This window comes from Oryza sativa, chromosome 1 (genome assembly GCF_034140825.1).
Source record: "Oryza sativa Japonica Group chromosome 1, ASM3414082v1".
In the NCBI taxonomy this organism is placed as follows: domain Eukaryota; kingdom Viridiplantae; phylum Streptophyta; class Magnoliopsida; order Poales; family Poaceae; genus Oryza; species Oryza sativa.
Window position 1 is genome coordinate 4,490,446 of NC_089035.1, and position 27,267 is coordinate 4,517,712.

The following is a 27,267-nucleotide window of genomic DNA, read 5'->3' on the forward strand; positions in this document are numbered from 1 at the left end:
AACTTTCTCCGGGTTGGCTTGGATGCCCCTATGAGACACCATAAAACCAAGCAGCTTCCCTGACGGTACTCCGAAGGTGCACTTTTCAGGGTTTAATTTCATCCTGAAAGCGCGGATGCTCGCGAAGGTTTCTTCTAGATCCAAGATCAAATCATCCTTTTGCTTGGTCTTGACGACTACATCATCCACATAGGCTTCAACGTTGCGGCCGATCTGTGTTGAGAAGCATCTCTGAATCATACGTTGATAAGTTGCTCCTGCGTTTTTTAGTCCGAACGGCATGGTGACGTAGCAGTATGCTCCAAAGGGCGTGATGAATGAAGTCTTCAAGCAGTCGGATTCCTTCAGTCGGATCTGATGATACCCCGAGTAACAATCCAAAAAACTGAGAAGCTCACAGCCGGCGGTCGAGTCGACTACCTGGTCAATGCGAGGCAACCCAAAGGGATCTTTAGGGCAGGATTTGTTGAGGTCAGTATAATCAACACACATGCGCCATTGCCCTGTTTTCTTCCGAACTAGAACCGGGTTTGCCAGCCAGTCGGGATGAAGGACTTCTTTGATGAAGCCTGCTGCTAACAGCTTGGTTAATTCCTCCTTGATCGCGTCCTTCCTGTCTTGTGCGAATCGGCGGAGTCGTTGTTTGATAGGCTTGGCATCTTCTTTGACATGTAAGGAGTGCTCAATCACCTCTCTAGGAATACCGGGCATATCAGATGGTTTCCACGCAAAGATATCTTTATTGTGCTGAAGAAAGGTGATGAGCGCGCTTTCCTATTTACAATCTAACTCGGCGCCTATTACAGCAATTTTAGTAGGATCAGAAGGATCTAGGGGAATCTTCTTAGTCTTGGCTTCGCCTTCTCCACTTTTTGAAATCTTGGTAGCGGGCACTTCTCCTTCGCTCGCCGTAGCTGCAGCCAGTCGGATATCCTCTCGGGCAGACGCCATCTCACGGGTTTGGGCCATGTCGCAACTCTCCTTGTCGCATGTGACGGCTTGCTTGATGTCGCTCCGTAGGGATAGCACTCCTCGGGGACCAGGCATCTTCATCATCATGTAAGTGTAGTGCGGGACGGCCATGAACTTGGCTAATGCCGGGCGTCCGAGTATGGCATGGTAAGCTGTCTCGAAATCGGCGACTTCGAAGCTGATATTCTCTGTGCGAAAGTTTTCCCGAGTGCCAAAGGTGACCGGGAGTGTGATCTGGCCGAGTGGAGTTGCGGATAATCCTGGAATTACTCCGTGAAAAGGCGCATTGCTTGGTTTTAGCTCGGAGCGAGGAATCTGCATATCATCCAAGGTCTTGGCGAAGAGGATATTGAGTGCGCTGCCACCGTCAATGAGGGTTCTGCGAAGCTTGACATTACGGACCACTGGGTCTAGTACCAGGGGGTACCGCCCCGGGTGGACCACTCGGTCAGGATGATCCGAGCGGTCGAACTTGATTGCAATCTCTGACCATCGAAGATATTGGGGCGTGTCGGGCTGAACAGCATTGATCTCCCGTTCGGTCAACTTTTGCTTCCTTTTAGACTCATAAGCCAGGGGGCCGCCGAAGATATGGTTAAGCTCCTTGCGGTGGTCTTGAAATCCTGCCGGGGTATCGCCGTCGTCCTTCTTCCTCGACGTGCTTTGTTCTTCGTCGGGGTTCTTCCGCGTAGACTTGGCGTATTGATCCGCGAATTGCTTGTAGACGAAGCAATCTTTGGCCACGTGGTTGGAATTAGGATGGTGCGGGCATTGGGAGTTCATGATCTTGTCGAACGTGTTGACGCGCGAACGCTGTCGAGAAGAGTGGCTGGCGGTTGCGACAAGTTCCGCAGGCTTACGCTTGCGGTCCTTATGATTGTTACTTCCACCTCCTCCCGAAGCCGGCGTATCCTTTTTTGGCTTCCAACTGGGACCCGACTGCTTTGATGCGGTGACGGCGTCTTCAGCTTTGGCGTACTCGTTGGCTTTTTCGAACATGAGCTTGACAGTCCTGGGAGGCTTACGTCCGAACTTGCCAACCAATTCCTCGTGGCGAATCCCTTTGGTGAATGCGGCGATGATGACGTCGTCGGTGATGTCAGAGATCTTGTTACGCTGTTCAGAGAATCGCCGGATGTAATCTCGAAGGGACTCTCCGGACTTCTGAATGACGTTGTAGAGATCGTATTGTGTGCCGGGACGCTCGAAGGTGCCTTGGAAGTTGGCGATGAAGTGGTCGCGTAACTCGGCCCAAGACCCAATCGTGCCACGGGGCAATCCATGGAGCCAAGATCGGGCGGAATCCGCTAAAGCCACTGGTAAATAGTTCGCCATGGCCTTGCTGTCGCCTCCTGCTGCGCGGATTGCGAGACCGTAGACGGTAAGCCACGATTCTGGGTTAGTGGTACCATCGTACTTCTCTATTCCAGTCGGCTTGAAGCCGGCTGGCCAATCCACTCGACGCAGGTCGTCGGTGAAGGCTGCTACTCCGTCAAGGTCGTCGTCGTGGCGGTCCGGCGAATGATGATAGCCTCGAGCTGCTCGGCGCTGTATGATTGTGTCGCGAAGATCGACGGGGCGGCGACGAGGTGGTGAGCGAGGCCGATCCACTCGGCGCTCCCTATGAAGGTCGGGAGGTGAGTGAACGGACCGCTCGTCGTGACCCCTGCTCCTGCGATTGGATCCTGCACCGGTGATGCTGAGGCTTGGATGACGGTAGTCATGAGATCGGAAGTGGGGGACTCGGCTGCCGGTCGGTGTGTGGATGCTTTCGGAGTTAACTGGGACCGAAGCCGCGATCATGGTCTTCGTCTGGTTCAAGATGTTGACGACGTGATCAGATTGGTTGAGCTCGTTTTCCTTGAGGAGGGTGTCGAGGAGGGTGATCGCGGCAACCGCATTCTGTTGAGGGGTGCGGAAAACCGGTGTCCCTTCAACATCTTGTTGGCCGATGAGATCACGCGCTCGGCGCCCTGCTTCCAAGGCTCGCTGTCGTCGATCCTCAGCCTCCTTCGCGGTCCGCTCACGCTCCTGCTGCTCACGCCGTAGCCGTTCTTGTTCTTGTGCTTGATGCTCCTCCTCCAGTCGGCGGCGCTCAGTCTCGCGACGTGCTTCAGTCTCCCGGGCTTGGCGCTGCTCCTCCGTCTCGTTGTCGGCCATGAAGACGCCGAAGTAGAGAGGGGTGTAGTTGTCATCTAGGCTTCCGTCGAAGTCGTCGAGATGCGGGTCGTTGTAGCGAGAGCTAAACTCGTCGTACTCCACGATTTCGGTGGGGCGCGAGTCGACGGTGGGAGAGCTGTAGTAGCCATCTAGCTGATCCGTCGAAACCGTGCCGAGTGGTTGGATGATGACGCCGATTTCCCTGAAGCTAGGCGAAATCGGTGTTGAAGCCGACTTCTGCCTAGGCCTACGGGATGGAGAAGCTGTCGTGATGGAGATGGCCGCCAAATCGTCGGGGAGCTTCATCAGGATCGGTGGGTAAGCCCCATCATCTCGATCTGGTGTCGTTGGAGAAGATGCGATCTCGCCCGAGTGGTTTGAAGCCGACTCGGTTGAGATGGTCTTGAAGTAGCTTTCAGCCGCGTTTGGGAGTCCAAACGGGACCGAAATCCGATTCTCTCCCGACTGGTCTAATTCCGAGTCGATGAGAGAAATCTTGCCGAAGTTGTTGGTGACGAAGTCGAGGCTGCCGAACCGAAACGTCTGCCCGGGTGGGAAGACGAGGTCGTCGATGCCGGAGACGGAACCCATTGCACTGATCGGCGAAAAGCTTGACGCTACCCCTACCTGGCGCGCCAACTGTCGAAACTAGATTTCGGCAATAATAAAAGGGGGTGGCTATCAAGCTAGAAAAGTGTATGGGTTTGGAGACAAAGGATTTATACAGGTTCAGGCCTTCTTATAAAAGAAGTAATACCCTACTCCTGTCCGGGGATGAATCCGCCGAGTGTATTATTGATTGTATGATTTAGAGAAAATCAACATCTGCCCCTAGAGGCACTCGGACCCCCCTTATATATGGGAAGGAGTCCGTATTACAAAAGATAATACATATCCCTAACGGAATATGCAAACACAGACAAAATACAGTCGTAACCGACTAAGTCTCAAGGTGTTTCCTTGTTGTACAAGTTAAGAAACAAACCCGAGATACAAATAAGATATTCTATACATATTCGGTATCCTATATTCAGCCCAAATATCATCGCCGTGTAGATATGGGATATCCATAATCTCCACACGCATGGTCTCCTAGACAACAAGACCAACCAGCTTGAGCGGACAAATTGGTAAGAATAACGCACAAACAAATCAGCGGTGCACAATACCGATTCAGAAACGGATGAGAAACAAATCAGCAGTGCACAATACCGATTTCCAGAGACGGATGACGCGCCGGCACGCCGCAAGGGGCACGACAGCACCAAATCCGACGACGCCAATGGCACCGACCGGGCTGCTCCCTCTCCAAATCGGGTCGCTGCCCTCCTCAACAGCCTCCCGCGCTCATACGGCCCCTGCCAGTTTCTTGAGTCGATCTGCGCCACCATCGCCGTCACGGTGCCGGGTGCAGGAGGAGGGGCGGCCGCCGGTTTCCCCTCGCCTCCGCTCAGCACGACCTGCCGGCGAGGAGGCCGGGACCTCCCTATTGATGGATGCAGCGATGGCAGCTACATGGGTATGGTGACAGCAAATCGACGGCGAAACGATGGTGCGGCGACGGCGGGAAGACGATGCGCCGATGGTGGCCGCTCACACAAAGAGGATGACTGGAAGCGGCGGCTGTTCGCTGGGTAGCGCGAGAAGGAGCTAGAAAAGGAGAGGAGGCGGAGGGAGGAACGGTGGCGGCTGGGATTGGGTTGGGGGCGGTACCGTGGTAGGAATAGGATTAGATTTTTTTTGCAGAAACAACCCTCAATTTCTGTTTCTTAAAGCACGATCCTATTTTCCCATCTTTTGCTTCTTGGCCTAGAATATAACGATTCATTGAGTGTCTGTACATATAAACGCAGCACGTACCAAGCCAAGCTAGACACCTAAAACAAATATGAATAAAACATATGGCCTTTCTTGCAAAACTACAAGTGACGACGCGGAGACACGAGCGCTCGTGAAATCCCGCCTGTTCGCAGCATCGATGACGCGTCGGCACCCGCGGGTGGCCACGCCAGCGCAAAATCGCCGCGGCTCATGCGATTTCCAGGAGGTTTGAAGTATTCTAATTCTAATAATTCGTGAGACGGCCAGAGCACCCACGTTTTCCCTATGTCGCAAGAAAATTGCTGCTTTTTTTACCATCTAAAAATTCCAAGATTTATCTCATGATTTAACAGCTCCACGTGGACCAATCAGGAGTGGGCAAACCTGCCGGATTGAGATTGGTAGTAGATGGCTGTGCGTGTGAGCAAATTTGAAATCAGGGACACATGGCAGATTTTCAGAGGGGGTCAAATGTACAGGGTGCCACGTGGCTTAATGGGATGGGGGATCCTAGACCTTGCAATCGGTTTTAGAGATTTCAAAGTAAAAACCACTTCTCATCGGTTTACTGAAAACCGGTAAAAAGCCACGACTTTCGGTCAACGTTGTAAGAAAACCGGCTAATAAGTTTCACAAATCAAGACTTAGCAATTTCACGGAAGCTAATTTGGTTTTGGCAAAATTCCATCGGTTTAATTAACCGGTTATACCTACAATTTGGTTTTTGCGAAATTTCATCTGTTTTTTGAACCTACAATTTGGTTTTTGCGAAATTCCATCCGTTTTTTGAACCTGTTATACCTACAACTAACAACTATAGGATGACCATCTGACAGGCCATTTCTGCTCTACGTATGGCCTCATCAAAATTTCCGCTCTACTCAGATTCATGGTACTATTTAATGTATCACATCCTATTCTAAATTCGTTTTTTATGGGATGGAAGGTAGGAGTACCTGTCATTGTTAAATATTTGCAAATAGTAGCTATTAACTCTACCTTGACAAAACTGTCACTTCCAAAATTTTAGTAAGGCATCAAACCAAAACAGTCCGACAATTTCTGGTTATACTTTCAAAATATGAAATGTGGTTCTCAGATACTCTTCAACGCGAGAATTCGAAAGACAATCACATATGCACTTCGTGTTTATTCATGGACAGTGAAACAGATGATATTATTGTTCAACAATGTAAACAGATAGATGTACGTACTGTGGTAAGATTTCAGTGTTCTACGTTTTCTTTTAGAAGGGGCGTCTCAATTAGGGTCTTGCAAGCCTGCAGGGAAAACGGCCGAAACAAGTCACAGATATTTACAAAAAGTTGAATTTCACTACCCAAAATTCTCGAGGCCTCACTATGATGCTTGTGCCGATTTCCCTGAGCTGCGGCCTCTGAATCCAACCACACTGAGCTTACTACCCAGCTTGTTCAGAGCATCCCCTTTCCGACCCTCTGGTCTCGGTCGGCTCTTTGCAACCTTGGGGCTAGGGCTGCTACTCTTGCTCGGCTTAGCAGATCGCACTGGTTTTGCTTTTCCTGAAGATGTCGATTTCGACCTTGGTTGACTCCTAATTGGCGAGCGCCTTCTGGATGAAGTTGTGTCCTTGACAATCCTTGATGACTTGGTCTGCAGTGCAACTCCCCTTCTACCCTTCTGGTTTACTACCTTTAGAGCGCTTGGTCGTCCTTTGGTACTAGTGTACTGTGGGTTGACGGCCGCCCTTCTGACGTTATTAGTCGTCAGTGCCTCTAAGCTCTCGTTTTTCTTCATAGCCTCTTCTATCCGTGTTGCTAAAGTCACATCTTTCTTCGCAACAAGGCTTGTAACTTTCCCTGCAATATAATACAATATGTTAATACGCAAGTGAAAGTCTTCTTATCAAATGACAACCCAAGCCAAATTACATATTTACAAATCAATGGGAACGGTAAAACCGTAAAAATGCTGCTCATGTTTTTAACTGTCTGATCATGTCACTTCTAGATAATCATATTTCTGTATTACTGATCAGGGACTAGGGAGTACATTTCAATTCCAACTTCTACTTATCGTTTTTCTTCTAGAGTTCTGAATCATGATAAGACCTCCAATTCAGATTATTTTTGTTGTTGTTTTACTGCACGTAATGTGAAATAACTTTGAAGAATTTTCGGGGGCAAAGAGAGAAAGCATTTACTGGCAACATAATGTATTTACTGGATTGACTAAGGTCAAAAGTAATTAGAAGAGATCATATACTCCTAACATGTCCAATGCAGTATGAGAAGCGAGGTGATACTAGAAACGAAATGATTAGATGCATTCAGTATTTTGGTTTCAGAAGATTGTACCTTTGGCTCCCATGCGTGCTGTTCTTCCAGTTCTATGGAGGTAATCAATCTAAAAAGGAAAAATATACAAGAAAAAAATGCATATCAGTTTCCCTGGGGGTGGGAAAAATGATGAACAGAACAAAGGAAAAAAAAATAACACAAGAAGTCAACACGTACAGAGTTTGATGGGAAGTCAAACATGATGACATGGTCAACATCCAAGTCTAGGCCTCGAGCTGCTAGGTCAGTGCAGACCAGTGTTGGGCAATCCCCTTCTTCATTCCGGAACTTGTTCAGGTTCTCAACCCTACAGTTGATTAAAGTGAACTCAATTGACAGTTTAAACAGCTTAAGACGGAAGTTTCATCAATTATATGTTATAATTGTTTGATAAAATAAACCAGCTGGTATGCTGAAACAAACATAGTTGGACTCATGACAATTTTTTTCTGCAACTTTTATTATATCTACAGTAACGCCTAACTGAAGTAGCCATGACATAGCAACACAGACGAGATTATGCAGTTTAAGGTAATGGTTACAAAGATTTTGAACGTGCCCAATCAGATGATTATAACCACTGTGACACTTTGTAACTTCAACAGTGGGACAGTGGACTTGGGGCAGTCTGCACTATGATATCCCTCTCCATTAGTTAAAAAAAATATATGAAATGACAATAACACTTTAAGCAGTTCAAAATACCTCTCTTCAGCAGGAACTTCCCCATGGTAGTTTACAGTAGATATCTGATTTTCAGTCAGAAAATGGTCCACGGCACGACTTGAATTCAAAGTATTGCAGAACACCATAACTTTATTTCCCTTTGCTAAACTTGGCTCAAGAACCTGTGGAAATAGAAGTCCTCAGCATCTTATATGCATTTACCATATTAAGAACTAGGAAGGAACTGTGATCAACTGATTGACTTTGGAGGCCTTCAGCTACTAGACAAATTGAAGACATAAAACTTCAACCCTAGACAAATTAGACAAGGATTGTACCACCAACAAGATGTATAAACACATTTAACAGGCATTGTATGCGAACACCAATCCAGTTTAGCTTGACTGGAGACACACTTGCATGCACAGACAAAGAAGTAAGGGAAGACAGGATTTCAATAAACCTGCAGAAGAGCCTCTAGTTTGTTTTCTGAACCAGACAGTTTGATGAAGTCATGCCGTGCAGTTGCAACTCTTTTTTGAAAGGTTGTTGTCCGTAAATGAACAATACCTTCAAATTCCTCATCTATCAGCTTTTGTACTGCCTGTAGTAAACCAGTGGTCAAGAAAAGATGTTAAAAGTCTAAAATGCATGAGCAGATAATATTTCATTTTTAAAAAGGTCATAAAGTATTGAGTATCAGTACTAGATGATTTGTTTCTGAAAGGGGTGATCAAACGATTTTGACAAAAATCAAATATCTATGTTCAAATAGGTGATGCCAGAACTTTATAAGGTAGGAGTACGCCAATCTAGAAGATAATAGCATAACAAATTACAAGGTAGATATTGTTCACTTATAACTATAAGTGATGACTAATTAGCGTGATACCTTGGTCATAGTAGCAGTAACTAATACAGTTTGGAACCCCTGATCGCCAGGTTTTGCAGCACGATTCTTCAAAGGAGCAAGAAACTTCCTAATGTCTGGTCCAAAACCTTGATCAAACATCGTATCTGCCTCATCAAGGACCTGAATGGATAAAAAAACAGAATGCAAATGAGAAATTTGAGAAAAAAAAGATGTATTGCAGGATGGTAAAAGTGAACTTAAGAACAGACCAGATACTTGATATCACCATAAACCATGTTTCCATCCTTGATATGATCAAGAATCCTCCCAGGAGTCCCAACAACCATGTCTACAGGCATGTTCAGAGAATCTTCCTGGGGCCTTATACGGCTGCCTCCACTAACCATTGTTGACCGAAAACGTGCGTGATGGCTTATGGACTTTGCGACACGGAAGACCTGCAATTTCATAATACAGCTACTTAGATATCATCATTTTTCCAGAATCTGGATCACATGAGCAACGGCAAGCTACCTAAATATCGTCATTCCAAAGATATCATGGAAGTAAGGCTAACCTGCTCAGTCAGCTCCCTTGTGGGGCAGAGAACTACTGCTCTTGGCCTCCTTGGTTTCATTGACATTCCCAACATTGCTTCATCACGACGCAGTAGCTACACAAATAAAAGAGCTGTCATGGCTATTGAATCAAACCTTTTGATTAGCAGGTACACCATTATTTATAGGTAGTAATCGGTATGTATTCTCAATTTCAATCTGAAAGAAAAAAATCAGTTTTAAATCCACCATATAATCCAAAATTTACCCACTAAATCATATGGCCAATGTGCTACACAACACATTGTATTGAACTTACCGACTTCTGAAACTAGACTCTCTGCTGTGAGTTCTATATGCTAAGTTCTGTCACCTCAATTATGAACCCGTAACATATTTACATTCAGCGCACAATGAAAAATAAAGTACTGATTATCTCATATATGGAACAAAATGTACTAAGATCAGCAGCCTAAGGCCCAAATGTGCTCTTTACACCACAGCTGTACGCAAAATTAGACAACATTAGTACAAACGCAGATGCATATGCTCCATTGATTCCAGGAACTGAAGCAGCATACCTGAACAAGCGGGAGCAGGTAGGCGAGCGTCTTCCCGGAACCGGTGTGCGAGCCAAGCACAACACTGGTGCCAGCCAGCACGGCGGGCACACCAACGCACTGGATCTCGGTGGGCTTGGAGATACCCATCTCCCCGAGCGCGGCCATCACCTCCTCCCCGAGCCCGAGCTCCTCGAAACTATCCACCACCTCGACCCTCCTCTTCTGCTGCAGCTCCTGCGCGCCACCGCCGCCGCCGCCCCTCCCCTTCTCCCGCTGCGCCGGCCTCGGGGTAGCAGCGGGCACGCCCTTGAGGTGGCGCTGCCGGAGGCGCTCGAGGAGGAGCTCGTGGCGGGACGGGGCCTCCCTCGCCGTGGTCTCGGGCTCGGTCGGCGCGGTGACGGCGGATGCCCCCGCCGCCGTGGTGGTGGTCGTGGTGGTAGCGAGCGCGGCGCGGAGGAGGCGGAGGCGGAGGAGAGGGGACGGGCGGGTCAGCATGAGGCACCGCCCGGCGGCGCCGGCCATCGCCATGGGAGGAGGAGGGCGAGGGTTTAGAGGTGGCGGGTTTTGTGATGGGGAGGAGGAATGGGGTCGAAGGGGAGGAGGGGATGTTCGCGGATAAGAGGAGAGGAGTGGAGGTGTTGGGGAAGGAGGATGGAGGAGGGTGGGGTGCGTCGAGATTCGTGCAGATCTATATCATGCGGATTTGTGGGCTAGGGAAAATGCGAGGCCTAGAACTTTCGGCCCAGCACTAACGATGGAAACGGGCCAATCAGCTTTGGACCAAATTGGAATGGCCCGATATCTGCGTTTGAGAGTTGAACAAAAGAAAAAAGAAAAATCTTTTTTTTACGTGCACGCTTCTCGAACCGTTAAACGGTATATTTTTTAAAAAAGATTTCTATAGAATGATTGTTTTAAAAAAATTATATTAATCTGTTTTTTGAGTTTAAAATAATTAATACTTTAAGTACGCACTAATAGCTTAGGGTTTATGCTGTGATTGTCCCCTCGAAAAGATTTGATCCAAAAGATCAAGATATATTAAACTATTTGTCACTTTATTTGCCACATTTTGTTCAATAATTTGTTATCAGTACCTACATATCATAGACGCATATAAATCCTCGTATATCAGTGGTAAAATTGTAAATGTCAAATCTAAAAGTGGTAAATAGTTAGATGCCTCTAAAAAGTCAGTGGAGCTCCGTTTCTATTTACTGCGGGCATTGCAGTAAACTTATCGCTGTTTTATGCAAGCAATTGGTGAACAAAATTCAATCCAATCAAGAATCAACTCCGATACAACTAGAATTTACTGGTTTACAACACACCGATAAACAGATGCCTGAATCACAAAGAAGAAGAAGAAGAGAACTGAATTTAGTACTACGAGAATTGGAGCTCTGCTCCATCACACACGAATTGAAGCACACTTACCAGCACAACGAATTGAAAAGCATGGAAGCTCAGTTCGATGTCGATCAGCTCAGTTCTTGACATGGACGGAAAATCCGCCGAGCGAGACGACGATCAGGAAAGGGACGACGGCGGCGCACAGGAGCCGCTTCCCGACGACGCGGCGGCCCGGGCAATCCCCGGCCATCCACATCGCGGCCCACACCTCCGCCACGCCGGCGGCGAACGCGCCGCCGAGGCCAACATAGTAACCCATCCCGCCGCCGCGGGCGAGGACCGTCCCGGCCGGGGGGCTCCCGTACACGGCCGCCGCGGCGGCCATCGCGCCGGTGAGGACGCCGGCCGCGCCGAGAGCGCGCGGGAGCCTCATCAACGCATTGTCCGCCGCGTCGCCGTCGTCGCCTCTACCGGCGCCGCTCGCCTGCGCGGCTAGGGCCAGATTGCTCACGTCGAGGACGACGTCGTCGCTGTCGATGCGGAGGGCGGCGGTGGCCATTGCCTACAGCTCGCTACTTGGAGAGTCGAATGCTCGATCGATGATCCAATGGCGTGTGAGTGTGATGGAGAGATTGGAGAGGAGAGGGGCGCGGGAATGGGCGAGATTTTATACGCAGGCGACGCGGCCTGGCTGGCTCGACCATTCGGGCTTTCGGGCTCGCGGGCTCGCGGGCTCTCGGCTGCCTGCAGCAAAGAGACAACGTGTAGCGTGGTCAGAAGAAGGCTGGACTGGACTACTGGAGTTGCTCTGCTCTTGCTCTCTTTTTGACTTTAGCGCCTTCTCCTCTCTGTTTTGACGTGTCAGAATCTCAATACGCTGTTTTATAAAATTATAAAATCCCCAACATGTAAATTACACGATCACATCTGAATGGTGGATCTCTGATTCAAGCCTCCCATCGTTTAACTTTGCTTATCGCTGCCAAAATTTAAATTTTAAAATTTATTTTAAGTTAATTTCTTCATATTGAAGCCATAATGTGCCTGTAAGAAACAAATTTTTAGGCAAAGGCAAATTTTGTTTGTAGGGTTGTTTGGTTTGACCCATTAAAAATTTAACGATGCAAATTTTAGTAGGGTAGTAATCCAAACCGGCAATATTCAAACTAAATTTTATACCTTTTTTTTTACTTTAAGGGGGGGACTAACTTCTTCATAGAGTTAAAAAAAATCACAATAGCAGTACAAAATAGTACATATATTGCATTTGTACATCATTACAGTTTATAACTCCTTGGGAATGTAGATTTTTTTATAGGAATTAGTTTAACCCTAAAAATATTCTAAAATTCATCCTTTTGAATTAGGATGTTTCCCCTTTCAAAATTGGTTGACTAGTTAAAAAACGCTGGATATGAGAGAAATGACCTTCATATTAAATTTTCTAAAGAGCGGAGCGAGGCTCGAATCTGGGTCGGCTAGCACCGCACCCGGAAGATCCCTACGGTTTGTTTGGCAACTTGAGGGAAGATGATTAGGAGTTTAGATGAGGTAGTAATTGATAGTGGGATTAACGCGAGAATTTAATTTTTAATCCAGATTCTCATTTGGTAGAGGTGGTAGAAATTGATAGGAAGTTTAGTTGGAGACAAGATCTTAGATGAAAACGAATGGTTGAAATTTTTTTATGTAAAGTATAAGAGGAACTCCCTCCCAATTACCACCCTGTACCAAGGGATTAAAAAGGAGAGAGTTCCTCCTTCAATCTTCATCTCCATTCCATATCAAAACTCTGATATCTCTCAACCAAATAGAACAATTAAGAACATAATCAACAATATCCCTAAATAAAGTCCAATTCTAAAATTGAGGTTTATTTTGTGAAAAATTTGCTCCAACATAACCAAACAATATCCCTAAATAAAACCTAATTCTAAATTGGATTCCCCTTTTTCTCCTTTCTTGCTCTAGTCGAGACACACTCTCACTCCAAAAAGAACAGGGTGACATGTAGAGAGATTGGGCGTGTGGGAGAGGATGGGCGGAGCAATATTTTTGTTTATGTATTTGTTGGTAGTTAGGAGTGGGTCACTTTTTATTATTGAGAGTTAATTTAAGATATTTGTTGGAGATAAAAATATGTTTACACCTTAAAATCAAACTAGATATTATGCAAAACAGAATTTTAAAATCAAATTAAGGAGTCCAAAAAACAAAACTTTATAGGTAGATTGTTGGGTATCTATTGGGTATGCTCTAATAGTCATGTTATTCTGAACTCCCAATCCCTCATCAAAAAATCTACCCAAACAAACTGAGGATATTTAGTATTTTGCCACTTTATAAACACATGGTTTAATTATTGGGTATTTATCATCCAGGCTCATTTAACAATGTCACAGCGTAACCATATAATCAAAGTTGTCGTCAGTCTTTGAGAGGAAAACCGTTAAACCATCATATTTTTTCTCGCTCCATTTCAGCAGGAGCAGCAACCGGAGGTTGCCATGGCGGACGATGTTGTGGCCTCGCCGGAGGAGTCGCTAACAGCGCTGCTACTCGAGCCGGCGGCGAGCCCTCGCGACGACCCGTCGGTGGAGGTGCGGCTCTACCGGCGTGGCGCCGGCCCGGTCGCCGTCTTCCGGTCGGCCCTGGTGGGCCCCCGCCGCGACCGCCTCCAGGTCCGGGCCATCCAGGCGGAGCACGGCCTCCGGGCGCTCTTCGCCTTCAAGCCCGAGTCCTCCCTCCGCGGCATCCGGATCCGGCCCGGCCCGGCCGCCGCCGCCGGCTGCTCCGCCGTGCCCTTCCGCGACGGCGCCGTCATCGCCCTCGACGGCGAGCCCAAGGTAGCACAGCCGCTCGCCTCCCCCTTTCTAACTTAACTTATTTGAAAAATTTATAAAAAAAATTAAAAAAATTAGTCACATATTTATAATATTTATGTTTTATTATCTAATACTCCCTCCGTCCCAGAATATAAGGGATTTTGAGTTTTTACTTGCAACGTTTGACTACTCGTCTTATTCAATATTTTGAAATTATTATTTATTTTATTTGTGACTTACTTTATTATCCACAGTACTTTAAGCACAACTTTTCGTTTTTTATATTTGCAAAAAAATTTGAATAAGACGAGTGGTCAAGCGTTACAAGCAAAAACTCAAAAATCCCTTATATTGTGGGACGGAGGGAGTAACAAACAAAATACGCTGATCATTAAAGTTTTTCAAATAAGAATGACGGTGAAATCGTTGAACATAAACAGTATAATTATTCTCCTTCTGGGACATTTAACTTCATTTAATTATTCCTCTTTTCTTCTGTTTCTTGCGGCGGCGGCGTAGGGGTCGTGGACGAAGCCGGCGGCGGTGATCGTCGCCGGCGTGCTCGTGCCGGCGGTGATGGTGGCGGTGGCGGTGAAGGGGTGCCGGAGCCGCTGCGGTCGTCGAGGGTGGTCAACGCCATCTTCCCGCCGTGGATCCTCGCCAGCGCCGTCATCATCTACGCTCGCATCAGGACGCGCCCAAGGGCGGCTGCTCCATGACCCATCACCAATTGCTTGCTCATCATCATCACCATCGACAACTTCTCCCAGTTTATTTTTTCCTTTGTCCAGAAATTTGTACGAAAAGAAATGAACCACAATGTAATGGTATAGTGAACACTGAACAAGGATTGCACTGGACAACTTTCCATGAAATTTATCCATTTTCATTTTAGCTGAAAGTGCCACAATCAATACAAGGAACACCAGGATACATTACCAATTTACCACATGTACCACAACAAGCTGCTGCTAAACCTGAGTTTTTGCAGCTCATCGTAGAGAGAAAATTCAGCATTTTCAGAACAGAACCAAATATGAGTACAATTAGTGATCTCAGGCAAAACTTGACCCACATCATCAATAGTATCAGTGAACTGAGACATACTAGGAGAGTATGTTTAGTCACTATCGTCATCTTCCTCCCGCTCTTCATGCTGGGCGACAACCTTTTCGATGAACTTCCTGCGAACGCCTTCTATGACATTGTCCCGGGATGAATCACCGCCGCTCTGCCCATCATTCAGGACTGGCTCTGACTGGCAAAGGGCCAATGCAACAGCTGAAATAGAGTGGTGATTTAGTACAAGGAGATGTAGATAATTCATAACGTTGAAGTAACTCCTGGATTCTTGTTTTGTTCAAAGCAAACATCGGAAAAATGTTGCGCCAAACGAGTAATAAACATTCATGTCATTTCAAGAAAATGCTATTTTTTATGGTGACAACAGTGTATAACTATGAACTTAGGTCGTTAACATGCAAAGCTTGGCAGACATCAACCAGCTATTTGCCAACATGAAACAAATTAAAAAAAAAAGGGGGGGACTGGATGTCGATGTCGACACAATTGTAAATGTCTTCATTTTTATTTGTCAATGATTTTGCTTGTATTAAGGCATCTAACAGTAGTATCCAGGAAAAAAAAATGTGAATGGCATCATGTGACTGGATGATGGAAATGCTAAAATAGACATACAAAATCTACTGGTCTGCATATATAACTGGTGAAACTTAAAACTGATTAATGCCAAATTAGATATTGGATGCTTATTTTGTGGCATAACTTACACTCAGGTGTGCATCTTTTTCCACCAAACTTCTGCAGACCGACATAAGTCCCTTTAACAGCACTGTTATTGTACACAAGTATAGTAGGGACATTTCGATCTGGGTAGTTGGGAATGCAGTCTGTAGAGATGATTTTAACAAACTTAGTTGCTGGGTATCTTGTAGCCAATTCATCCAGACAAGTCTGAAGCAACCCACATTCTGGTATTCTGCAATGAAATTCATAGAAGTCTTAGATAGTGAACACCTCAATTACTAATGAATTCAGATGACCTTTTGTAAAACTTATAAGCAACCTATGGAAACAGTTAAAAGCATATACAATGGAAGGACTATTAACATAATACATGGAAGTTTCAGGATCTAGAATGAAGAGTCTAAGATAAAGGGCTAATCGGCTATACAGCTCAACATCTTCCAGCAAAAAGGGAATCCAAATAAGGTGTAAAGTGAGAATGTCATGTTCATCTTCCAGCGAAAAGGGAATCCAAGTAAGGTGTAAAGTGAGAATGCCATGTTCAGAAATCACATGTATCCATGGTCAAACTATCCTTGAAGCTATTTCATCAATGTCAAATATCTAGCTATGAAACAGATTCTGGTTTCAAATAACAATAAAATTGTGCTTATCCTACATCTAGAAGAATCATATTTCAAGCTACCTTAGAAACTTTTCCTATGAATTCAGTTCCATGAGCTATGTGCTCAACGGCTCACGCACATATATATGAAATAAAGAGTACTGCTCTTTTGGGGGACATATAATCATTAACACAAGAGCAATTCCATGTGCAATGTGCTCAACTTCATATATATGTGTGTTGAGCACATAGCTCATATATAAGATCAATGGTTAGATCAATGGTTTTTGGGTTAGATCAATGGTTGAGCACATAGCTCATATATATGTGTGCTCAACGGCTCACACACAACTTCATATATATGTACCCAAAAAAGCACTATTAGATCAATGGTTATAATTGTTTCACCACGGAATATTCAACTTTACTCAATGTTTTGTTTAACAAGTTCCTTTTGGTCACTTGCCAATTTTTCTAGATCATACAGTACAATCTATTGATCACAATTCACATTGAATAACTAGGTCAAGCCATTCTGTACATGCCCATGCATGAACTTACTGTACTAATATTATCTTAGATTAATTTATCCTGAAACTTATAGTCATATGTGCTTGGATAATATCTACAATTCTAAAACATCCATACCAGATCCGCAGCAACGCGTGGATGGTACACCGTACACCTAATAAGCATTAAGGCAAGAGCAAATAACGCATTGATAATAGAATTCTACTATACCCATCCTTGTAGAGGAAGACCACAACCCAGACATCGGATGGGGCCTGGGAGACCTCTCGGACAAAATCAGAGCCAGTGATAGGCACAATAGAGCCGAATTTCGCGGCCTTTGCTGCCTCCCTGAGCTCTGCAAGCCTCATCCTCCTGCAATCAACAAATCGATAAGCTTCCAGCCTTACCAAAACCATTGCATATAGCATCAAATCCAGATCAAAGAATCAGAAACAGATCAAGTATTCAGATTGCTAAGAAAAAAATACGTGAATTATCCCAGTTAGAACATGCTCTAAGGATCAAATCATAGGGAGAAAAAAAAAAGAAACACCCCACTACGCACCAACTATTGACGGGAAGAACAGGACGGCATCATGGCTCATGGATCATCATCAACCAGGAAAGGGGACAAGATCAAGGCCTAGGGACTAGGAGAGGCGATACCTATACTGCTCGAGGAAGCGGTCGTCGTCGAGGTCGTCCTCGAGATCCTCCAGCTCGTCGGGCTCCCGCTCGTCGAGCCATTCCTTGGACTTGGGCTGCTCGTCGGCGTCGACCTTGGGCGCGTACGCCGGCGGCTTGAACGGCTCCGGCTTCGGCGGCAGGTTCCCCAGGCGTCGCTGGATGTCGTCCCACTCCGTGCTCGCCCCCTCCACGTCCTTGTACACGAAGTGGTAGTCCGCCATGGCCGCCGCCGAGAGATCGAGAGAGAGACGCAGCCGCCGCGAGATGGGAAAGACGAGAAGAGAAGAGAAAAGAGAGGAGGCGAGAAAGAAGAAGAAGAAAAAAACGAAGAGCTCCACTGTCACGTGGGTCCCCACAACGTGGAATACTTTGTCTCACTGAGCGGTGGGCCCGGGCTGTCAGTGAGGGGAAGGCTGGGAATCTATAGGAGACGCGGCGCGACGAGCATCCCCTTTCTTCCTTTCTCTTTCCCTCCTCGCCGCGCCGCCTCCGCAGCAGCAGAGCCTCTCGAAATTTTGGGCCTCGCCGCGGAGCGCGAAGAGAGATCGAGGGCGGCGGAGCTGCGCGTGGGTAGCAAGCGGCGGCGGAGGCGGAGGCGGCGGAGATGACGGACGGCCATCTCTTCAACAACATCCTCCTCGGCGGCCGCGCCGGCTCGGTGGGATTTCCTTTCCCCTCCCTGCGCTGGCTCGATAGTCCAGGGTTTCGTTCTGATTAGCCGTAGGGGCGTGGGGGATTTTTGACCTGTAGCTCGTGGAGTTGTGGGAGCGTGTTTTTTCGGGTTTTAGGGTTCGTGCGGTGCATTTTAAGCCAGATTTTAGCTTGTTTTTTTTTTGGGCTGCGCTTCTCTACTGGATGTTGGTTTGAAACGAGTGCTTTGCTGTAGGTGTTTGATACTTTGATTTGTTCGGTTTCGTGATTTGGCGTGGGTATATCTGGTTTATGCCGGGAGTTTTGGGTGAAATGTTGATGCTAGGGGTTTGGGAGTTATGGACCTAGGGTTTCTCCCTGATGCGGTAGATGCAGTAAATGGAGCTTTGAAGCTAAACTGGAAAATAGAATGGAATCCTCTGAGCTTTGAAGCTAAAATGGAAAATGGATTGGAATCCTCTGTGAGTTTCGAAGCTAAACTGGAAAATAGATTGGAATCCTCTGTGAGTTTTGAAGCTAAACTAGAAAATTGATTGGAGTCCTCTGAGTTTGAAGCTAAACTGGAAAATAGATTGGAATCCTTTGTTCATTTTGCGTAGCTTGGCACCTTTGCTGTACTTTAGAAGTTTCATACTGCCAGTTAATGTCTTCCTTCCATTTATGATGCTAAAACATGTACTCCTGGATGTTATTGAATAGCTTTTGATCAATTTATATTGCTTGCTAACACTGAGACACTTACTACACAGAATCCTGGCCAGTTTAAAGTGTATTCTGGAGGTCTTGCATGGAAGAGACAGGGTGGAGGAAAGACCATTGAGATTGAGAAATCTGATTTAACGTCGGTGACATGGATGAAAGTCCCCAGGGCCTATCAGCTTGGAGTCAGGACCAAAGATGGCCTGTTTTACAAGTTTATTGGCTTCCGTGAACAGGTTGCTGTTTCATTTTCTTAGTGATGATCTTATGGGTTGGCTTCCATTAACTTGTTGTAATGGTTTCTGTCTAGTGTGCTATTTTTTGCACTTTCAGTAGCAAACTGCATTGCAACTTTCCATCTTTTACATCGGTGGCGTTTTAAATTTTCTTAGGTTCTATTCTCATATATGTATTGCAACGTTAGAACTTTCTGTATGTTTCGGTCCATCGTAGCAATGGCAACCTTCCGTAATTTAAAATGCAGTATTCATATGTGGGATGGAACCTTGTTATTGCAGGGTGCGGAATAGCTATTTTATACTGGTGGTGTAGAGTAGTTTTTCTATGATTTTTATGAAGAGGCTACTGGAAGCGGGATAAATCTTTGCAATGGGATTATCTGTATACATCATTTAAATTTAAAAAATATCCTGACTGTACCATTTTCTTCTACTTGATTGATAAAGAAAACCCCTCCCGTACTCCCAAAGAAAGGATCCCCACTGGTTTAGGTTTGCAGAACCCAGGAAACTATAACAAGCAGTCATTTCTAAATATTTGTAGCAGTATTAGTCCCCATCAAGATCAGTGCTTTCCCTTCTTAGTTTGCTGCATTGCTTTCATGGTATCTGTACGCATATCTATGTAATATGGCAGAAATCATGATCATTGTATATTTGAACCCTGTGAACATATAAAGAAACTGTTTACACACTAACGCTTATGCAAGATATACACCAGGTGCATTAAGCATGTCATCACAGTTTGAGGTATCTGAAATTTGTGTTGAGCACTATATCACTAGAGATGGAAGACTTTGAATTTCCTTTTTCCATAGGAAAATGGGATTAGTGCATCATTATTCACTGATGGAATGGAACTACCATCAGGCATGTCCAAAAATCATCTGCTTGAACTTGCCAGTATAGAATTGACGATTAGCGATGTTAATACATTTGCCTCCTGTTGCAGTCTAATAAAAATTTTCACCATGAATTTTCTTTCTATAGGATGTAAGCAGTCTGACCAATTTCATGCAAAAGAATATGGGCCTCTCACCAGATGAAAAACAGCTTTCTGTTAGTGGTCAAAACTGGGGAGGGATCGATATAAATGGTAAGCTCTGTGGCCTTTTATATTCTATTACATTATTAAGTTTGGTTTATGTTTTTAGTCACACTCTCCATTGTAGGAAATATGCTTACCTTTATGGTTGGTTCAAAGCAAGCATTTGAAGTGTCGCTGGCAGATGTCTCACAAACACAAATGCAAGGCAAAACAGATGTTCTCTTAGAGTTTCATGTTGATGATACTACTGGGGGCAATGAGGTTTGTTGTTCATCTAGTGACGTTTTCTACATTTTCATTATTATTTTTATGATGTTTTCACTTAATTATCCATCACATCACCACTATAAGCCTTGAGCTCAAATTCAATTCTCTGTTATTGTAGAAAGATTCGCTTATGGATTTAAGCTTTCATGTACCTACTTCAAATACTCAGTTTCTTGGAGATGAGAATCGCACTGCAGCCCAGGTAACTATCGGAGTTATGTGATATAAAAACATTGACATGCTATCTACTACTGAAATATTCCTTATCTGTATAGGTCCTATGGGAAACAATAATGGGTGTTGCTGATGTTGATTCTTCTGAAGAGGCAGTTGTCACCTTTGAAGGAATTGCTATTCTTACACCAAGGTGGAGCATATGGACCATTTATCTCATTATGAACTCAAATTGACTTTGTTATATAAAAAAGAAGAACCAAGATGGTTCTTTCATGATTATCTCCTTATTGTTTTCTCCGATAACCTAACATATTTCTTCCGCAACGCAGAGGACGTTATAGTGTTGAGCTTCATCTGTCATTTTTGCGTCTCCAAGGACAAGCTAATGATTTTAAAATCCAATATAGCAGCATTGTTCGCCTTTTTCTTTTGCCAAAGGTCCTTTTATTTCTTCTGCCTTTTTAATGTGTGTTGTACTTTGATGGTGTCTATTTGTTTTATATAAGATGTTTGGACTAATTGTATTTACAATTGTGCTTTGCAGTCAAACAACCCTCATACATTTGTGGTTGTCACTCTTGATCCACCAATCCGTAAAGGACAAACACTGTATCCTCACATTGTCATTCAGGTGTTGTACTGCTTTTATTTTGCTCACGTTGGTAATATTTTATAGTTAGTTTTGGCTATTTGGTTACAGAGTTTGTATTGCTAGAAACTATAAATAATTGTTTCCCTTTATTCTCTAAACAGTTTGAGACAGAGGCAGTAGTTGAAAGAAATCTGGCATTAACTAAAGAGGTTCTGGCTGAAAAATACAAGGACAGGCTGGAGGAATCTTACAAGGTGAAGTATTTCTTATTAGGTTATTATTACTTTAAATGATACCCTTTTGTTGTTATTGATTCACTTGAGTTGGAATTTGGTACTGCTTATAAAATGACATCATAGTTTGCACAGAAAAACAAATGTAAATCCCAGGTCAAAATAGCTCTGCTTTTGTATTGTTTCAGTCATTTAGCATTGCTCTTTTTTGTGGTGAACTGTTCCCTCGATTTGTCAATTCAGTTCCCATAACTTGCTGTCCCGAGTAGGCAAGTATTCATTTTTCATACACAAATTTTAGTATTTGCATTTATGTTGATGCAATGCTCAAATTGGAACTCTTGGAAGTACAATAACATACTTTATGGTTTTACGGTATTAGCTAAATCTGTCATCCATTGAGGTATGATGTTACTAATAATATAATAGTTCTACCACCTCTTTTATTGAATACATAATCTTGTTGTTATAGCTTTCAGAAATTTATCCCTTATACATGTCTTCGCATGACTTCAAGTCAACTTTCTATCATTTTTCCTTAATCAGAGGGTATTTCCAAGGTTATTTACTACTTTGGACTAGAGTAGCATATGCCATCCTAATTCCTAACAATAGAACAGTGAGTGGCCAATGAAAGATTTGAATAAGGGTAATATCATCTTATGTGGACGTGGCTTGGTTATCACGAAAAATCGTATGGTGACATCTATTTAGGAATGAAGGGAGTTTGTTCTTGTTAGGTCATCAGGCCTCGAGGGAAGACTTAGGAATTAAGGACTGCCTGATCATTTTATGGCAGGTCTATTTATACATTGATGTTTGCCTTTTGAACTGGAGAGCAATTGCTACTTAACGTTTATTTTGTGTAAAATTCTTTTTGACTAATAATTAACTGGCTGAGTATTATATTTATCTGTAGGGTCTGATACATGAGGTATTCACCAAAGTTCTTCGTGGTCTATCTGGTGCTAAAGTTACAAGGCCAGGTTCTTTCAGAAGTTGCCAAGATGGGTATGCAGTTAAATCGTCTCTCAAAGCTGAAGATGGACTGTTGTATCCACTTGAAAAGGGCTTCTTCTTTCTGCCAAAGCCTCCCACCCTCATTCTACATGAAGAGGTATCCTTTTTTGTTGTGATTTAAAGTTATTCTATTTCATTCATGCGCTGCTGTGAGTTTGTTGAATTTGTTGAAATACTCACGTCCATCCATGGCAATTGCTACTTATGCCCACTTACTGCATACATATAATATGCAGATTGAGTTTGTTGAATTTGAACGTCATGGTGCTGGGGGTGCCAGTATTTCATCACACTATTTCGACCTCCTAGTCAAGCTGAAAAATGATCAAGAACATCTCTTCAGAAATATTCAAAGGAGTGAATACCATAACCTCTTCAACTTTATCAAGTATGTGGCTTTTTATTGACTTTGTTATCATGTTTTCTATATTTATACAACTTGTTGGTGATTTTTCTTATTTTTTGGCAAATATTTTAAGTGGAAAACACTTGAAAATAATGAACCTTGGAGATGGTCAAGGCGCAACTGGTGGGGTTACAGCTGTTCTACGAGACACTGATGATGATGCTGTTGATCCACATCTAGAACGAATTAAAAATCAGGCTGGGGATGAGGAAAGTGATGAAGAGGTATGGCAGTCTTTATTTGGCATTATCACTCAAATGCTGACCTTTAAGCCTTGTTACTGAGTCTCAACATATACTTGTGTTCTTTATTGCTCGACTTTAGGATGAAGATTTTGTTGCGGATAAGGATGATAGTGGATCACCTACTGATGATTCTGGTGGGGAGGATTCAGATGCTAGTGAAAGTGGGGGTGAAAAAGAGGTAGATACATATTTAAAATTCGCTGCAGCAAGCCTGAAATATGAAGCTACTGTGCTAATGAACTGTTGGTTTTTTCCCTTCCCAGAAATTATCCAAAAAGGAAGCTAGTAGTTCAAAGCCACCTGTGAAGAGGAAGCCTAAGGGAAGGGATGAAGAAGGTTCAGACAAAAGAAAGCCGAAGAAGAAAAAGGATCCTAATGCCCCCAAAAGAGCAATGACACCATTCATGTACTTCTCAATGGCTGAGCGAGGAGTAAGTTTCTGATGATCCTCAGTTTTTTAGAGTGAGAATATACTAAGTGAAGTTATTTTGAGGAACAGCCGAACAACTCAGTATGCTATTTAGTAGGGAGATATGATCGAACCAGTTATAAATTTAACTGTCAAGCAAAAGATTTCATTTACACTCACTATATTCTGTATGTGTTGATACGAAACTTAGGGAAGGGAGGGACAAACAACTCTTACCTTTATTTATTGAACTATCTCAGAACAGATGCCAGAGGACACATGTTGAACAAAAGCTTACTTTTTTATTATGTTTCTGCAGAATATGAAGAATAACAATCCTGATTTGCCTACAACCGAGATTGCAAAGAAGCTCGGGGAGATGTGGCAAAAGATGACAGGTAATATTCAGAACCTCTTTCTCATCTAATATGTCCCCTGTTGTATAGCAGAGCACTGTTTTCACGTTTTAGCCCCCAACTAATTCTTTCATGTTTTCTATTGCATTCTTAAATACTAGTACATGACATGTGTGATGATAATCTCCTTTGCACCACGTCTTGAGCAGGCGAAGAGAAGCAACCTTACATCCAACAGTCTCAAGTCGACAAGAAACGATACGAGAAGGAATCTGCTGTCTACCGTGGCGCAGCCGCCATGGACGTGGACTCTGGCTCCGGCGGCAACGAGTCTGACTAGAGCCACACACTGACACTTTGGCGGTTGGCGTAATGAAGAAATTTGTTAATCCCTGGAACCACTGATGCAGTTTGGGCACTGAAATCTTCTCAGCTATTAACCTTGCATTGCGCTGGATGATCCGATCCATGTGTTTGCGTACGATGGTATCGGCTGTTCTCGCCGTGGGGTGACTCGATCACAAACCGTTACTGTCTGTGTACGCCGACACGAGCGATATCCCTCGGAAGCATCGTGCTGTTAAGAAGTGCTTAATTTGGCGTAGCATCTATCTCGAATGCAAGACTCTGTTAGCCTATGAGCTTTTGTAAAACAGGAAGAATGATTTGTATAACAAAAATTTACCATGGATTGGTTATGTTATAACATAGTGATTTAAGAACTAAGAGCATGCCCAACAGATTACCTATTCTATTCCCTATCCTTAAATTAAAGAAATTTTAACCAAAATTCTCATCCAACAAATTCCCTAACCAACATCCCAATAATCCAGGTTCCCATATCCGTATATGTCGTTACTCATTTGCAGGGAACCATTTTTTCTTCCCAATCGCGGTCGTCGCTGCCTCGTGCGCGTAGGGGGAAAATTGTTCCCGCGCTCCTTTTCTCGCCCTCCTCGCTAGTCGCCAGCAACAAAATTCCTCTTCCTCCTAGGCGTCGGCAGCGGCTTTCCAGGCGGCGAAGCAACGGCCAACCCCTTCCTCGCAGGTGTCGTCGACTGAGTTCCACGCGGAGATGCAGCGGTCGTCCCCTTCCTCTCGGTCGCAGAGGTCGGCGTCGGTGTTGCTCCAGGCAGCGATGCAGCGGACATGCCCTTCCTCTCAGGCGCAGGCGCCGGCGTTGCTCCAAGCGGCGATGCAGCCGCCGTCCTCTTCCTCGCAGGCGTCGGCGTCGGCGTTGTTCCAGGGGGCGCCCGCACGTCGACCACCGCCTCCTCGATTTGGGGCCGACGGCCCTCTGCGCCCCGCACCGCCGCCTCGCCGTCGTCTCGGTCTGCCTCATCCTCAACCTCCCTACTCCGGTGTGCAGGCGGCAGAGTCCATGGAGGGATATGCTCCATGGGAGACACTGAATCCCCTCTCACACGAAGCTCCTGGCGTCGATTTCTCCACAGCTTATTCTGTGAGTGATGAAGAATTTCTCCATAGGAGCAATTTCGGTAAGGCTGTCCCTGATTCGTTCGATGTTTAGATTAATTTTCAGAGTGTTGCCTGATCTGATGTCCATTCTGTGACTGACTTCCCCGGCTAGAAATTCAGGAATTCAGGATTCAGAACACTTAGAGGAAAATGTCAGAAAGTCTGAAATTTGTACTGTATTGAATGAAAGTCTGAAATATGCAGGATATGCTCTAAATTTGAAAGTCTGAACACTTAGAGGAAATCAGGTTTCAGAACATTTAGTAATGAAGGATATGCTCTAAATGTGTGGTATGCTCTGAAAGTCTGAAATATGCTGTGTCAAATATTTTTGCTATGTCAAATGTACTCCCAAAGTCTGAAATATGCTCTGAAAGTCTGAAATATTTTTCTATCATCACAGCATCTTTGAAATATGCTCTGAATTTTTGCATTAAGATAATGCTGTTAGATAATTTGACAGATAATGCAACAAGATGCAATCCATAGTCTATTTTTCAAGATAAAAGAACCACCTGCTTTTGCCAATCAGACTTTCAGTTTCATGAAAGCTGCAACTGCAGAATTCTAAGTACAACAGCATAGGTTCAGTAGGATTATAATAACTTGTACAGTTCTTAGCTCTAAATACAACAGCTGCTTAATTGAAGTGATCATCTGCATTTAGTATGCCTCACTTTTTAGATTAGCAGATGAACAATCACATGCTTGTGCCAAATATTGAAAATAGTGTCTGAAAGATGCAATTTCAGTATGTATGTGCCACTGACATATATACTAACAAGGTTCACTGTCACTGAAAGATGAACAATCACTTACTGTCACTGACATTTATTCTTCTTTAGTTCCCTTCTCTGATGCCATCATAGACAGTATGTGCTCTGAAATATTGAGAAACTATTTGCTCTGAATTTTTGCTATGCTCTGAAAGTCTGAAACCGAAAGCATACAAGTCTGTTTTTTTTTCCTCAAGTACATGCTAACAAAGTTCCCTGATTAATTACTGCATGACCTATAACAGATTCACCATGCTTTGGAACTTCATCATCGTCGAACTCTTCGTGCACTATATCAACCGCCGAAGAAATAAATTCTTCGTCACCATCCGATGAAAACTCATCCAATAGCATTTGAAGGAGGGTGCTTCGACGACTCATCTCCTCTTTTTGTTTGCCACGGGGTTGGAGCGTTTACCACAAGGATGAAGTGCAATGGAGGGAACTGATGGCAGGAATAGAACAATAATCAATCTGCAAAATTAATTATCAGATCAAACTTAATATTTTCCAATAATATATATCCACATATCAAAATACAGACATAGAGATTGACTACGGCACAAGAGATCAATGGGATTTGCTAAGGATTACCTCTTGATGACACCAATTGCTACGTCATCTCCTTGGTGTTCCGTTTTTTAACAAATCGCAGCAGTCAGGACACTGGTTGACTTGCCGGTGATGATGGCGCTAGGTCACGGCGGTGCAGGTCCGGGGAGGAAGAAGTCGATCGGCGCTGGTGCGGGAGGGAGAAGACGTGCACAAGTACCGAACTGGGCCCCACCTTGCTTATGTGGCAAACTAACAAATGATAGGGAATTGATTTTTGGCATCTCTTGGAGGAGGGGGTCATTGTTGGGCCCAATTTTTATTTTGTTATTCCTAATTCAGATTTTTCGGGAACCAAATACTGGGTGATTGTTGGGCATGCTCTAACTTGTCTAGCTCGAAACCTGATTAAGAGGCACATCATGGTAGGAAAACTGTTAGACAAATCTTGAGTTTCAA

General features: G+C 44.4%; 5 protein-coding genes and 1 pseudogene across 6 annotated transcripts; 2 read left to right on the forward strand and 4 right to left on the reverse strand.

The window, feature by feature from the left end:
• Window positions 1-773: 773 nt before the first annotated feature.
• Window positions 774-4,823, reverse strand: LOC136356373 (uncharacterized). Its single transcript, XM_066310147.1, has 2 exons — window positions 4,345-4,823; window positions 774-4,224 (listed from the first exon to the last, which is right to left on the reverse strand). Exon 2 carries the CDS (start codon window positions 3,721-3,723, stop codon window positions 775-777), a length of 2,949 nt encoding a protein of 982 aa, XP_066166244.1. The 5' UTR covers window positions 3,724-4,224; window positions 4,345-4,823; the 3' UTR covers window position 774.
• Window positions 4,824-6,088: 1,265 nt separating this feature from the next.
• Window positions 6,089-10,499, reverse strand: LOC4325344 (DEAD-box ATP-dependent RNA helicase 39-like). Of its 2 annotated transcripts, NM_001409429.1 has the most exons (10): window positions 9,929-10,499; window positions 9,368-9,463; window positions 9,060-9,248; window positions 8,830-8,970; window positions 8,401-8,541; window positions 7,977-8,119; window positions 7,449-7,578; window positions 7,290-7,338; window positions 6,314-6,791; window positions 6,089-6,233 (listed from the first exon to the last, which is right to left on the reverse strand). In NM_001409429.1, coding segments are annotated over exons 1-10 (1,878 nt in total). In that variant the 5' UTR covers window positions 10,439-10,499; the 3' UTR covers window positions 6,089-6,232. The 2 variants fall into 2 exon arrangements, with proteins under 2 accessions (NP_001396358.1, NP_001396357.1); NM_001409428.1 differs by having other exon boundaries at window positions 6,089-6,791.
• Window positions 10,500-13,701: 3,202 nt separating this feature from the next.
• LOC4325345 (uncharacterized) lies at window positions 13,702-14,963 on the forward strand (annotated as a pseudogene).
• Window positions 14,953-17,934, reverse strand: LOC4325346 (uncharacterized). Its single transcript, XM_015761581.3, has 4 exons — window positions 17,639-17,934; window positions 17,201-17,344; window positions 15,879-16,087; window positions 14,953-15,369 (listed from the first exon to the last, which is right to left on the reverse strand). Exons 1-4 carry the CDS (start codon window positions 17,878-17,880, stop codon window positions 15,209-15,211), a joined length of 756 nt encoding a protein of 251 aa, XP_015617067.1. The 5' UTR covers window positions 17,881-17,934; the 3' UTR covers window positions 14,953-15,208.
• Window positions 17,935-18,059: 125 nt separating this feature from the next.
• Window positions 18,060-24,727, forward strand: LOC4325652 (FACT complex subunit SSRP1-A-like). The gene is made up of 16 exons (NM_001401470.1): window positions 18,060-18,317; window positions 19,060-19,245; window positions 20,239-20,344; window positions 20,421-20,557; window positions 20,682-20,765; window positions 20,839-20,930; window positions 21,070-21,178; window positions 21,285-21,371; window positions 21,494-21,586; window positions 22,485-22,682; window positions 22,822-22,973; window positions 23,065-23,215; window positions 23,316-23,414; window positions 23,500-23,667; window positions 23,965-24,043; window positions 24,211-24,727. The coding sequence occupies exons 1-16, from the start codon at window positions 18,264-18,266 to the stop codon at window positions 24,339-24,341; spliced, it is 1,926 nt and encodes a 641-aa protein (NP_001388399.1). The 5' UTR covers window positions 18,060-18,263; the 3' UTR covers window positions 24,342-24,727.
• A 233-nt stretch (window positions 24,728-24,960) lies between these two features.
• LOC136354735 (uncharacterized) lies at window positions 24,961-25,401 on the reverse strand. The gene has a single exon (XM_066306360.1). The coding sequence runs from the start codon at window positions 25,399-25,401 to the stop codon at window positions 24,961-24,963; it is 441 nt and encodes a 146-aa protein (XP_066162457.1).
• Window positions 25,402-27,267: the final 1,866 nt, after the last annotated feature.